We start from the raw sequence: 14651 nt of genomic DNA on the forward strand, positions 1-14651 counted from the left end.
ATAGGCACCCTCTGGGTTCCACTTCGGATTGTTTTTTACCATCACAAAAGGAGCTGCTGTTAATAGTTTATATACACAGTATGTGCATTTTTTTAGCTTGTATATATAGTATTTACGAAATTTTTAGATGTACCTTTTCTTCTTTCAGCAATAAATTTTTTCTTTCTTATGAAAAAATGCTCCAAATCAATCCAAATGAATCAGACAAACGGAATATAAAGCACTTCTGAGATTCTATACCTCATACCCATCAGAGTGGCAAAGATGCCCCCTCCAAAAAAGGAAAGTGATACATGTTGGAGGGGCTGTGGGCAGATACTAAACTGTGTGTCCTTTGACCCAACTATCCCTCTGCTAGGCCTGTACCCAAATTTGTTGTTGTTCAATCATGTTTAACTCTTTATGACCTCATTTGGGATTTTCTTGGCAGAGATACTGGAGTGGTTGGCCATTTCCTTCTCCAGCTCTTTTTACAGATGAGAAAACTGAGGCAAACAGGGTTCAGTGACTTACCCAGGGTCACACAGCTAGTAAGTGTCTGAGGGAAGATTTGAACCTAGGAAGATGAGTTTTCTTGACTCCAGGGTCAGCACTATCCACTGAGCCACTTCGCTGTCCTTTACATATCAAAGGGAAACTTATTTCTGAGTTAGGGAGTTATATGTAAGGAAAGGTGGGGGGGAGGGAAATTAGTGGTAGTGGCGATGGTTGCTGTTGATTGACTCACATTAAATTCATATCTCACCATTTGACAGCAATCTTTGTGACCTAAACAAATTACTTAATTTCCTTTAGCCTCAGTTCCTTCTTCTGTCAAATGAGGGCGTTGAATTCCATGACCTTCTGTCTATGATCTTATGATCTATCCTAGAGAATAAGGCATAGTCAAAAGTGGGATAGACCATTGGAAACTGGGAGATCCAGAGAAGTAAGGCATGCTGGGAATGAAGGCAAGTTGTCATTGGGGAACTGGCTGATCTAATGGGTGAATCTGGATAGAATGGACAGGGGAGGGGAGGAGATGAGGGGAAGTATTTGGCAGCCAAATTTGTGACTTTCTAGTTACTGTCAAGAAACAGTAACAAAAATTTACCCCATTCTCCCCTCTCCTGACCTAAGTCTGTTCTAGCCTGATTTCTTGGGATCAGCTTGAATTTGTGATGACTCATCATGAGCTTGCCACAGCCTCTTTTGTGGTCCCCTTATCAGAGACAGCAAGCCAGGAAAATTCCTTCTAACAGTTTTATGAGGTTCTGAGTGAAGAAATGATCTCTGGAGACACCATATCATGTTCTTAGTGACAGGTCATGGTAGAAAAGTATACTTCAGTTAGTGCATATCCTGGGGCTGCTGCTGCTGCAAGCACCTTAACATTGTCTCCCTTAAAACAATTATTGGAAAGGTGACATTCCAAAGGAAGTGTAGGAACTGTTGCTCAGATGATAACCAAGACAATTTGCCATTTGAATGACTCAAGTAAAAACTAGTTCAACCGAGGTCTACTTTGCAGTTAGCAAACCACCTCCCTCTTTGGGCTCTCATTTATATGTAATGTAGCCTGTATCAGATTGCATGGGGAGGGAGGTGTAGCAGTAAGCAACCTGGCATACACAGGAGGGCCTACTGCACAGGTTCTTAGGTCTGCTTTTCTAAAAGGAAAGCAACTTTTGAGGGGTCACTTTAATCAAACGTGTGTGTGTGTGTGTGTGTTCATGTTTGTCCTTCGTTGCCGAAGAAGACCATGCCATCAGAGAAATGATGACATGACTTGCACTTGACTTTGTTTTGAGTGAGGGAGGGCTGTGCAGGTCACCAGCCTCACCTCTCCTTCAGAGCCATCTGAATCCAGTGACCAGATATTCATCAGGATGACTGGAGAAGACCCAGGATGAGGCAGTTGGGGTTATGTGACTTGCCCAAGGTCACACAGCTAGTGAGTGTCAAGTGTCTGAGGTGAGATTTGAGCTCAGGACCTCCTGACTCCTGCACTTGTGCTCTATCCACTGCACCACCTAGCTACCCTAATCAAACACATATACCAACGGGGAAAATACAAGCAGAACCAACAGACAGGGCTTCCAACTATCTGACCATAGGCATCATTACCAGAGACATATGGGTCTTCAAAATGGGGGGTGGGGAAGGGTGGCCAGGTGGAAGGCGGGGGCAGCCAGGGCCAGCTGCCCAAAGTCTCATCTGGCCTGTGAACCTTCTTCCAAAAAGTAAACTCCAAAGCAAAATCAGCAAAAGGTGTGGATGGACCTTCGTAGGAAACTAGTCTCCCTCAATAGCCCCACCCGAAGGTTATCAATGGGAAGGGAAGATTTTTTGTAACTCTTATTACAGGAGGAGAATGGGAGGGGCAAAAAATTTGGAATTCAAAATCTCATAAAAGTGAATGCTGAAAACTAAAAAATAAATCTATATATTTTTTAAAAAGATATTATATATATATATATATATATAATGTTGGACAGTTTACCTCAGACAGAAAGATCTGGGCTCCAGTCCAGTCTCAGATACACACTGGCTTTGTGACCCTGGACAAATCACTTAAGCTCTTAGTGCTGTAGCCCGCCCCCTAAATCTAAATTGTAGAGAAGAGAATGCTGACTTGCCTTTAGAGCTCCTTCACCCAGGAGTTTCTAACACCAGTGAAATCACAAGCCTGGTCCCTGGTAGTCTGTAATTCTGTGGTTTGGTATCTGGCCAGACCTGGAGAAATGATGCAGGTTAAGAATTAAAAAGGAAAAAATAGGCATTGCCCATGATGGGTCTTGTACTGTTTAATTTTTAAACTTTTTAAAAGCATAGTAAATATTTTATTTTTACGTATCAAAAATAAAGTTACTGTGTATGGACATAACAAACTTAGATGTCTTGAGGCTAGGGAGTTAGGAGAGTAGAGGGAGGAGGTAAGCCCAGGAACTCCTAGAATCTCAAAGCAGGAAGGGACCTTAGGGTACATCTGGTCCTCATCAGAACCTCAGAAAGGTCAGGTGACTTTGTCCAAGGTCACACAGTGAGTTAGTAGCAGAATAGAGACTGGACCCTGATTCTGGTGTGTCCTACTATGCCACAACTGCATTCTGGTGAATCTGGCTTGAAACCTGCATGATGTTATACGCGCATTTAGAATTGATTTGGTACCCAGTGAAGCAAAGATGAAATAGCGGGTTTTCCAAAATGATAATAGACTAATAGAGGTCACTGTAAAAAGATAATATATAGCTCAGATTTTCAGAGAGATGATCAGATAGCCAAGCTCCATTTTCCCCATGGTTGGGACTGCTCTCCAGTTCATGGAGCCAGGAACTTCCTTCCTTCCTTCCTTCCTTCCTTCCTTCCTTCCTTCCTTCCTTCCTTCCTTCCTTCCTTCTTTCCTTCCTCCCTCCCTTCCTCCCTCCCTTCTTTCCTTCCTCCCTCCCTCCCTCCCTTCCTTCCTCCCTCCCTCCCTCCTTCCTTCCTTCCCTCCTTCCCTCCTTGCCAACTGCATTTCTAAAACTTTCTTTGGTATACTGTCTGCAAAGGAGTAATTGATGACTTTTATTTTCATTTGCCATTTCAAAGACACCAAAGTGTCTATAAACTCCTCTGTCCTCAGATCTAAATGATCTTACACAGAACCTGATGTGGAACATTTAATTAGATATTGCACTAAGTAGAGCTGGGTCTAGAATTAATCCCTAGGCCCTGGAGAAAACATAAATTCATGTATTAAAACTCAAACAAAAGCATCCCAGAGCTGCCTTTGCTCCTAGGGAGTAGGAAGCAGTGGAAATTTAAAATGGTGAAGCTCATCAGTTATCTATCTCTCCCCCCCCACTTTTTTTTAAAGGCAGTCACTTTCACTTTTAAAATTTTTTAAAAATTAAATTCATTTATGAGGGTCAGCTTGGCATGTGACTAGAAAGCCAGCCTAACAACTGTGGAGCCATGAGCTCACATGTGACGTCTGTCACATGCTGGCTTTGGGATCGTGTTCAAATCATTTAATGTTTTAGTGCTAGGCAGTTCTCTTGAGGCTTGACATGTCTTTATTGATCAAAGGAAATTTCTCACCTGGTGCTTCCTACGATGGTAAAATCACAGGTTATTCCTATTAAAAAATACATGGAAATAATTTTGTTTTGATTCTACAGATGCTTTCCAATCAACCCTTTTTTACAAAGTACATTCCCTGAAAATTTAAGGGACATTTCTATCCTTTAATAATTGATAAATGAATTGTATTCTCAGGAAATGTATTTTATAAGAGAGGAATGGCTATTAATCTCATGTATTTATCATTTCTCTATAGTTATTGGATGTTGAACATCAAAGACTTAATTCAAACACTCTCCCCCCTCCATACTTTCTGTGATTCTAACTGCCTTGGTTGTGTTGGGGCAAAAATTGTAAATTTTACACATTTAAGAATGTCTATTTTGTACTTTCTTTGATAATTTTCCCCTTGTCTATAATTATAGATAGATTTAAAACCTTTAATTTTACTGTTATTATTTTCTGTCTCTTTACTGAAGCTTTTGTCTTTATTCATTGATTCTCCAGGATTCTCTAAGTAGATCAACCTATTATCTACAAGTAGAAATAATTTTGCCTTCTTTTTGCCTGTACTAGACTCCTTCAATTTCTTTCTCTTCTTGCTAGAGCTATCATTTCTATCACTGTGTAAAATAAAAAATAGAGACAATGGGCATCCTTGCTTTACCCTTAATCCTACTGGAAAAGCTTCTAGCTCATATTTCATGGTGGAGGGAGGAGCGGAGGTAATTCCCATCAGTAGCTTTAGGCTCTTCCTTGGTTTACTAGGAGAGGCCATTCAGAGGTTGATCAGTGGAGATCAGAAGTCTACTTTTTCTCCACTGAGTAAGAGAAAACTTCTCTTGTGTGTTAGAAGAAAGCATAGGAGGGTGAGGGTATGGAGTAGATCATAGGATGGTCTCTGGAGAAGAAACAGGAACTGAGGTCAGTGTTTTGAACAGACTTAAAAAAACCAAACATTTAGAGTAGACATTCGTAGGTTCTTAAGTAAACTTTGGAGACCTTAGAGACCATCTAGTCTAAACTCCTTATTTTACAGATGAGGAAACTGAGGCCCATGGAGGAGAAGGGATTTGTCCAAAGTCACATGTAGCAAATCTCACTGAAGGCAGAATTTAAACCCTGATCCTGGGACTCCAGAACTAACTGTACTTTTCTCCCGACCATGTTGCCTCTTAACCCAAAGTGCTGCTTCACACACAATAACAGCCCACATGTGGTCCCTCCCTCCACTTGGGGACCATATCCTTACATGTGGGTGCTCTGTCTATAGGAATGTAATTTTTGTAGCTCATATATTGTAAGGTATTTTGGGACTGGGGGCTAGATTTTTTCTAAACTCTAGGACAATTTACTTTTTGTCCTGTACAGTTTTCACTTATAATTTCTTGAAATATAGCTCTGAAAAAAACAGGTTAAAAAAATAATGGTTTTAAAGGAGTCCAGTGATTCTCTGGACCAACCCATTGTGTTTCAAATGGAGCTACTTGACTGTGCCTTTATGATATGGGGGGGAAAGCACTGGGTTGGGAATTCTTGTCTTGGCTTTTCCAATAATTCACTGTGTGACCTTGAGCAAGTCTCTTCTCTGTGTTCCACAGTTTCCTCATGTGTAAATTGAGGGAATAGACTAGATTTTCTATTACATGCTGTTATTATGCCTCTCAAGTCCTTTGATGGTCCTTACCATCTATAATTATACACAGACAGACATCACCAGAAGTAGAGCAAATACTAAGAGATCACTGGTGGAAGACAACACATTCCTCACCAGGCTGCCTTTTCCTGCCTGTTGGATGGGATTGAGAATGGTAGACACTGACCTTGTCATGGTCTCTGGCGTCAGTCACACTAAACATCAAATGCTACAATCTAGTCACGTCATTCTCCATCCACAAGATTCTTTGCATTTGTCCTCAGTCTTCACAAGAGATCTTTCTGATTAAATCTACAGGTCAGTGTAGCCGAGCCTTTCCACCTCAAGGAGGCACCTTCCAAGTAATCCACGGCAATGGCACCGCCATTGGGACAGTACTGATGTTCCATTGTCCTATAGGCCACCAGATGCTGGGACAAGGCATCACTAGCTGCATCTGGAGAGAGAACGGCACAGAGTGGACAAATAAGACACCAACATGCAAGGGTAAGGACACACTCCTTGAGCTTTCCCTCAACTTTGCCCCTCCCTCTGCACCTAACTGATCAGACAGTCTTCTGAAATCAGTCTTAGCAAAATGTTACTATCTGACTGACTGAGGACCAATTAATCTCCATACAAAGAAAAATAGTTTGTGTATTCTTCATCGTGCTTCTGCTTAGCCTTCTGTCATAAGGCTGATTATCTGTTCCAGAAAGACCTGCTTCTGTTAAAAAATGAAGATTTCTTTATTAAGCATGGGTTCCCAAGAGAAAATGCAAAATACATTTGTGGAAATGTTAAGTCACTTTCTTAGGGAAAGGTTATGATTAAGGCAGAAATACTTACGTAAACAAATAATTAGTTTGGAAAAGGAACAGTCATAGTAATTATTTACAGTTTGAGAGCTTTAAGATGTACAAGACTTCTCCAACCTTCCGGAGTCATGGTGCAGAGACTGTTAATTACATCGTACAAATGAAGGAATAAAAGATTACCTGCCAGCAAAAAGAAGTCTAAACAGAAAGTACAATGCAGGAATTTGCGATTGTTCTTTTCTCCTGCATTTTCTTCTTAAATTAAGGTAGACTCCCCTCTGATGTAGTCAATGGATAGAGGGCTGTAGGATAAAAACCTGTCTCTAAGAAGGATCAGGAAGTATCACTCTGAAGTGGAGCATAAATCAAAATATTTGCAGCTGTAGGGGCCCATTGGGACCATCTAATCTAGGAACTGGATCTGTGATTTCCTTAGTAGATGCCCCAGTGCAATCCTTAGAGGACTGCCTAGAGCATTGAGAGATGAAGTACTTACCCAGGGTCACACAGGCAGTATGTTTCAGAAGCTGGACTGGAACCCTGAACTTCCTAGCTTCAGGGTGAGTTCTCTATCCACTATAACTACCTTTTGATTTAACACTGATTTTGTAGAAGAGAAAGTTGAGATCTAGAAAGAAGATATTTGCTCACAATCACAGATCAATATAAATCAGTCGTATTTGACAGATTCATCCCAGAAGTACCACGAGTGTACTGAAGCCAGCTCATGCTTGTCTTATGAAGTCCATTTGTTAAATTTTCACTGTGAGCATTTACACTTTGGAAATCCAGCAAACACACCAAATCAGGATTTGATTTACTGGTTTATCTAAATTTAAAATTGGATTATCTAAATTTAAGAAAGTGATAAAGTGTTAATACCGTTCAAACTTTAAAAGCGTGTTGTGTCCATTTCTCCCCCTAAAGACGCACTTGCTAAACATATACCAAGACACCAATGGAAGAAACTCATTCTGAGTGATTGTTGCTGATAATACTGAGTTGAAAACCTCAAGGAGTTGTGATTTCATTACAGTGCGTCGTTTCCCCACTGGTATAGACTGCAACCACATTCCACCTTAGTGGATAATCTTTATGAATTGCTAGGACTGAAAAATTCGTTACCTTGTAGTCCAATGAGAAATGAGCTTCTCTCAGCCTAGTTAGGCTGGCCCTTAGGTGACACAGTCCATCACCAAGCTCCTGAGTGAAGCTTCTTCAACTTGAAAGGGCTTCTGGCTTTCTTGCATTCTTCACCCCATGTCTCCTGTAGCCTTCTGGAGGCCTCCTTTGCTTCAGTTCCTGGAAGTTTAAATTAGTGTGAAATCATGCTCCTCTCTCCTAGGTAAGTGATTTTGAAGCACTTTCACTAGCTATTGGTTCTGCCCTTTAGGGAAAACTTGAAGGCTGATACCTTAGACCTGTTCTTCTCCAAAACCATATGGCCAGTGACCAATGGGCTTAGATGATCGTTTTCTGTGAGCCAGGGCCTCATAGGCTCACCTCAGGGTCCCACAATTTCTGATACAAGCAGGCCCAAGAAAATAGGGATGGCTCAGAAGTTGTCTTGAGAATTAAGTTGTCAATGATCTTGTCAGTGACATCATTACCCCTTCCTTTGGTGGTATGCCATGACTTAAGACAGCTAGCTGCTTAGTCACGCCTACTGTACAGTCCTTTTTCCAGGAGCAAACCCAAACCATAGAGAAAGTTAGCCAGGTGACCATACTGCCTAAACTGACATCTCCCCTGGTTCTTTCACTTTGATTCCAGTGGTAGAGAAGAAAGAGCACTAGTTCTGGAATAAGGGAACCAAGTTCACATCTTGCCTTTGATACTTCTTACCTGTGTGGTCCTTGGCAAGTCATTTCACTTCCTTAGTGTTGGACCAAGGTCATCTGTAATATCTTTTTAGCTCCAAATGTGATTCTGTGAACAATGCAGTCAATTCCGTAGCTCAGAGGTCTGGGCTAGCTTAGCTCTTGGCTAAGCTGGATCCGGGCAGCCTCACCAGGGATATAGATCGGTGCCCTTGTTAAGGTTATTGGCAAAAGTTGTGACTTTCTTTTAAAACAAAATCAATGTCCATTCTTCTGAATTGTGGTAACAAAAGATCTCCAACATGCTGAATGGCCTTTTTCTATGCAAAGCCCTTGTTCCTTGTTGGGTCTTAATCCCATTTTGGCATGCCCTTGTCCCCCAGTTCCTTGGCAGTGTTGGAATAACCAATATACTCCGGAACCAATGATCTTTGCATGTCTTTCCCTGATCCAGCTTCTAGCTCCACCTGCCATTTACCTGTTTTCTGAGGTTAGTCTCAGATGAGACATCTTCACCTTTCCTCCCAGACAGGAACTACTAGGACCTGCTTCTTTGGAGAGGAGAACTTATCTAGGTATCTGTGATTTAATCAGCATGGATATTCCTTTCACCAACACAGACCACAAACCCTCTGTGACTCGGTAATCAGACGATCTTCAGTCATTGATGTTACAAACAAAGTCACCACTCTATGACCAATCTGGAAATCAACTTCTCTGAACTTGGCTAGGCTGGTTTTCAGGTGACAGACACTTCATGACAGGCCTGCGTTTGAAGGCTTTTTGTGTGGTTAGAATCCACCAGAATTTATATCTTGCTGGCACAACCTTCAAGAACCCAAGGTCCCCTCCAAACCACAATGAAGTACCAGAGGAACACTTAAGGAGAAGATATTCTAACAATAATGGCTTATATTTATACTTATAAAATATGTTTATAGAATTCTTTATAATATGACTGTCGTGTGTTCCTGATGTCAAGAAGTCACTGATCTGAAGTGCAGCTCACGTCTAAGGGCTGTGATCTTAGAAAGGGCAACACATTGATGACCTATGTATGGTGGGTAATTCTTTGATTCTGGACTCTAGGTAGGGAGGGGAGTATCCTGTATTTTGGACGCATTTCTAGAATGGAAATGGGACACTCATCAAGCTACCGTAGTCTGATAGATATGTCCCGTAAGAATATTTGTCTCCCTACGTGTTGATTTTGTGCTCAGCAAGCAACCTTCACAATCCGAGTTGTGGTACCCTGTGAAAATGAAAAATCTTTGTTCAGGCACATCTCCAAATGGAAGAATAGTAAAGGCTCTTATTTGTAATGTGCTTTGCAACACTTAAAGGTCCTTCTCTGTCCTTATTTCTCTTGACTTTCACAATACTCCTATGATAAGCAGTTATCATTATCTACACTTTATAGATCAGTGAACCAAAACTTGGAGAGTTTAGGTAACTGGACACCAAGGACACATAGCTAGTAAGTTGCGTAGTTCAATGTTCTCTCCATTGTCAATTTACTCCAAGTTCGGTTTCTATAAATTATTTTTCTAAAGACTGATTGCTTCTGGGTGAAGTTAGATAAGTATGGTCTTTAAGTGAAGACCAGGCTCTAAATTCAAGGTAATACCAGTGAAGGACAATCTCACCTTATGAGGTCCAGGCTGAAACAAACTGTCCTTGGTCTCTTCCCATGGGGCAGGAACAGCTGGCAGGCAAACAGCTGCTCCATCTGGAAATAGCGACATTTGTGACAGACTCATAGAACCAGTGCCAGCGTTTCCTGGGATGGGCTTATGCCTGTTGAAAGGGGAGAGTATGGCACCGGAGTTTGATCTGATGGTGCTTTCCAGCAAAGGGGCCCCAGAGAAACATTCTCATCATTTGTGGTGACAAGTTGCTGGAAGCACATGATCAGGCAACATCTGCTTTGCAAAATGCCTCCATTAGAAACCAAAGCAAAGCATTCCAGGAGTCTTTGTGGCTCGCAGTCTTATTCCCTTTTATAGGAAAGCTTCTGTAGGGTGAAACAGGGCTCTGTGGGAAGCTGAAAGCTGAGCTCATTTTCACCAGGCCTATGGCACCTTGTAAATTGTTTCCATGTCCATTCCTCATTTGTACAGCTCTGCCCGTGTATGAAACCTTTGGGTTTAAGGTTGCTGTGATATCCTCCATCATAAGCTGTGCCATCATCCTGCTGATGTCCGTCGCATTTTTAACCTGTTGTCTCCTCAAATGTGTGAAGAAGAAAGAACGGCGCCAAACTGAAAGGTACATCTTGGTATACTGCAGAAGTTAGATCCACACGGGACTGAGACCATGTAGTTCAAAATCCTCATTTTATGTAAGAATATTTTATAGAAGGACCTAAGGCCCGCTGTCAGGGAGCGATTGGCCACAGGCCTTCTGCGTAATAAGGAGCAGAATTGGAATTCAGTTCTGGCTCCAAATCTTGCCATTCATTACCCCAATCTTGATCCATCAAACCCAGGGGCTATAGTCTGCAACATTCCTGAGATTTGGGGGAAAGGTTTTATTTCCCTCCCCCTTGATTTTAATTTCATTGTTTAGAAAGCTATTTCCCAGTATTTTTTTAAAGAAATAACCTAAGACATTTGATTGAAAAAGAAGACAGCCCAGTACCAAGATACACAAATTTACAAAGTATGAATAGAGAGCCCATTCTGGGAGGCAGATCTGTTTTTCTGAAAGTGACATGGAAACTTGGTAACATAGGAACCAAATCTGTCATACCTGGCATGGGTTTTGAAAGAGTAAGCCAGCCAGGTTTGGTGGTACACCCCTGTAATTCCATCTACCAGGGAATCTGAGGTTAGTGGATATCTTCAGTTCAGGAGTTCGGAGCTTTAATGGGCTAAGTGTCCAAACTGAGTTCAACAGTAATATAGTGAGTTCCTGAGAGCAGAGGGGCAGTCAGACTGCCTGAGAAGGGCTGAATCAGCCCGGGCTGGACGTGTAGTAGGTCAAAGCTCCTGTGCCGGTTAAAGCAAGACCAGGCCCATGTACTTCTAGCCTAATTGAGATATGGAGAAGAAAAAAGGAAGGAAGAAAGGAAGGCTATTTCAAATGTAAAGGTTAAGGAAAAGGAAACTGAGTAACACTGTATATTAAGAAGATATAATCCTATAGAGAAACCCAAGGACCAGAAAGAAAAACTCATGGTTGGGAGAGCATTTGGGTGAAGGCTCTCTATAGAGGCAGAAACAGAAGGCATCCCATCACAAGGTGAAGGAACCATTGACCTGATTCCCACCAACAGAGGAAGGACAGGTATTTGTAAGTAGAAATGATGGGAGACCTTGAGGAGAAGTGTCTGTTATTTCTTAGAATTTATGATAGTGAAGAAATAAGCTGAACGTAGGCTCACAATGAATTTCAGGAGAGAAGATTTTAAAGGGTTTAGAGCAGGGGTGAATAAGACCTCCTGGACAAAAATTTGACAGAGAAGGTCAGCCCTGGAGGGCATGGGAAGCTCTCATGAGTAAAATTCTGAATACTGTAAGCAGAAATTATTCTGAAGAGAGAAAAGAGGAGCAATAGAAGCTTGGATGTATAGGGAGCTCATTTACCAATTTAGATTTTAAAATGAAATGTGAAGATGGAAGCAAGAGCATGTAAATAAGGACAGATGCGAAAGTCTTACACATAGCCCTGTGAGAATTGTGTCAGGGATGCTAGAGCCCATTTACTGATTTGGGAACCTCTTGAAGGTGTTTGATGGTGGTCTACAGAGTTCGCATAGTGGTGTGCTGCTAAATGTGCTGCTTAAGAACTAGCTCTCCTTCTGCCCCCCTAAATGTATGCAGAACATTCTTCAGTTTCATCTGCCCTATTAGGATTGTCTCCATCTCTTTCTTAAGCCTAGACAATCGTTAAAACAATCACTCAAGGCCTGAGGTTAGCATTTGCTACATTCTGAGGTATAAATGCTCACTCTAATAATCCGACCCTCAGTTCTACCATCAGATCTAGCTGACTCGAAGCATAACCCTCACTAAAAAATTTTTTAATGGCGTCTTAAGCAGTAAGTAATTGAAAAGAACATGAGGAGTATGTTAAATTACCCCAGGGGTTGACATTTTTTTGTTGTTTTCAGAAAGTTCGGGGATAAAAAATGTTGAAAACCACTGGTTTTAATGAGCTGGGGCAAGCAATGAATGCTCAGAACATCACAAAGGATTTTTTTTTGTGGGCTTCCCTTTTGTTTTAGAGCAGTGGTTGTCAAAGTTTTGGGTCTTAAGATGCCTTTATACTCTTAAAAATATGTTGAACCTGGGGCCCCCCATAGTTTTTGTTTATGTGGGTTATATCTTTCAAATTCTACCATATTCAAAATGGAAACCTTTTATCATTATTTTAAAAATAGTTTCGATCTTGCAGATCCTCTAAAAGACCTCCAGGGACCCTAGGGGTGTGCAGACCACCCTTGAAGAATTGCTGTTAGAGCAGTATTTGGAGTAATAATAGTAGCACAGCTAGCATTTCTACGGGGCCAGGTGCTAAGCTCTTCACAAATACTACCTCATTTGATCATCACAACAACTCTAAGAGATAGGTGCTTATCATTATTCCCATTTTACAGTTAGGGAGACGGAGGCAAGCAGAGGTTAAATGACTTACCCAAGGTCACACAACCACTAAGTGTCTGAGGTTGGATGTATTGGCAAACAATCCATCAACCAAGAAGTATTTATTAGGTGCCCATTATGTGCTGGGCAGTGGGGATACGGTACAAAGAATGAAGTAACTCCTACTCCCAAGGAGCTTATGTCCTAATGGAGGGGGGAAAAAGTACATATAAAATATCTGCAATAAAATTAATAAATATAGAGACCGTAGTTAAATAAGAGGTAGATTGAGAAAGAGGCGGCCCCAGCAGCTGAGGGATGAGGAAAGACTTTATACAAAAAGAAGATGGTACCTGAGCTGCCTCTGAAAGAAAGAGAGGAATTCTGTGAGGCAGAGGTCAGGAGGGAGCACTTTTTGGCTCTGCGGGATGGACAGTGCAAAGGCAAGGAGATGGGAGATGGCATGTCTTGAGTAAGAAGGAACAGAGAGGAGGCCAGAGTGACTGGATCAGCGGCTGGGAGAGGGAGTGATGGGGCCGGGTTGTGAAGAGCTTTAAGAGAGGCATTGCCGTTGAGTAGGAGAGTCATATGGTCACATCTAAGCTTAAGGAAAATTACTTTGGGTACAATGTATAGGACGGAATGAAGTAAAGGCTTGTTATATAATGTAATTTAAGAGGTGGTGAGGGCCTGACCTAAGGAGGGTCACATTTCAAAGACGTTGTAAAGGTAGAAATGGTACAAATAGGCAACCAATTGGATGTGTGGGGTTAAGTAGAGTGAGGACTCCAGGATCATGCAGAAAGTAATAACTTAGGAAACTGGAAAGATGATGGTGACTTCAACAGAAACAGGAAATATCAGAGGAGGAGGAGGGCTTAGGGGAAAGATAATAAGTTCAGTTTGAGACATATTTAAAGTACCTTCAGAACATCGAGCTTGAAATATCTGATAGGTCATTGGTGATAAGGGACCAAAACTCAGGAGAGAGACTGTGGTTGGATTTGTGGACCCATAACTCCTCTATGTAAAGATGATACTTAAGACCCATGGGACTTGATGAGATTATCATAAAAGAAAGTAGAAAGAAAAAAGAGAAGAGGTCTCAGGGGAGATTCCTTAGGGAGCCTCCACAATTAGGAGACGTGATGTAGGTGAAAAGTCAGCAAAGGAAACTGAGAAGGAACAATCAGACAGGTAGGAGGAGAACCAGAAAAGAACATTGTCATGAAGACTCAGAAGCAAGCATATCCAGGAGGAGAGGGTGGTCAAGAGTGTTAAATGCAGCAGATAAATAGGATAAAAAGGAAGTTTTCTGAGAATGGAGGAGAAGGGCATTAGACGGTAAGGAAGGAACTAGTTGATAGGGAGAGGTTGAAGATTTGAGGGATTATTATTGATAAAGCATGCTATAGATCAATGAGTTTTACTTGTAGTCTTAACAAAGTTTTGGGGTGCAGTATTAAAAAGATGGTGTGTGAGTAATTAGAAAAGGAAGCAATCATCACCAAAATCCAGCCTGTTTTCGTCAATAATAAACTAATCTGATTTTCTTTTTTGACAGGATGACTAGGGTATTAGATTAGGGAAATGCTCTAAACACCGTATAATTAGATAACAGCAAAGTATTTAAGTCTTTCATGTTCTCCTGGTGGGTAAGATACTGGGAAATTCAACAATAAAATCCTCCAACACAATTCCAAAAGACTTGTGATGAAAAATGCCAACCTTATTCAGAGAAAGAACT

The 14651-nt window shown here is 41.4% G+C and overlaps 1 protein-coding gene across 1 annotated transcript in view; it reads left to right on the forward strand.

Annotated features, from left to right (window-relative positions):
• The window catches only part of SUSD3 (sushi domain containing 3), a 65796-nt gene that overhangs the window by 42673 nt on the left and 8472 nt on the right, over positions 1-14651 (forward strand). Inside the window, exons 2-3 of the mRNA XM_072654358.1 lie at positions 5999-6187; positions 10439-10586. Of these exons, the coding sequence (XP_072510459.1) occupies positions 5999-6187; positions 10439-10586 (337 nt within the window). The remainder of the gene's footprint in view (positions 1-5998; positions 6188-10438; positions 10587-14651) is intronic.

Source organism: Notamacropus eugenii, chromosome 1 (assembly GCF_028372415.1).
Source record: "Notamacropus eugenii isolate mMacEug1 chromosome 1, mMacEug1.pri_v2, whole genome shotgun sequence".
NCBI classification, from domain to species: Eukaryota; Metazoa; Chordata; class Mammalia; order Diprotodontia; family Macropodidae; genus Notamacropus; species Notamacropus eugenii.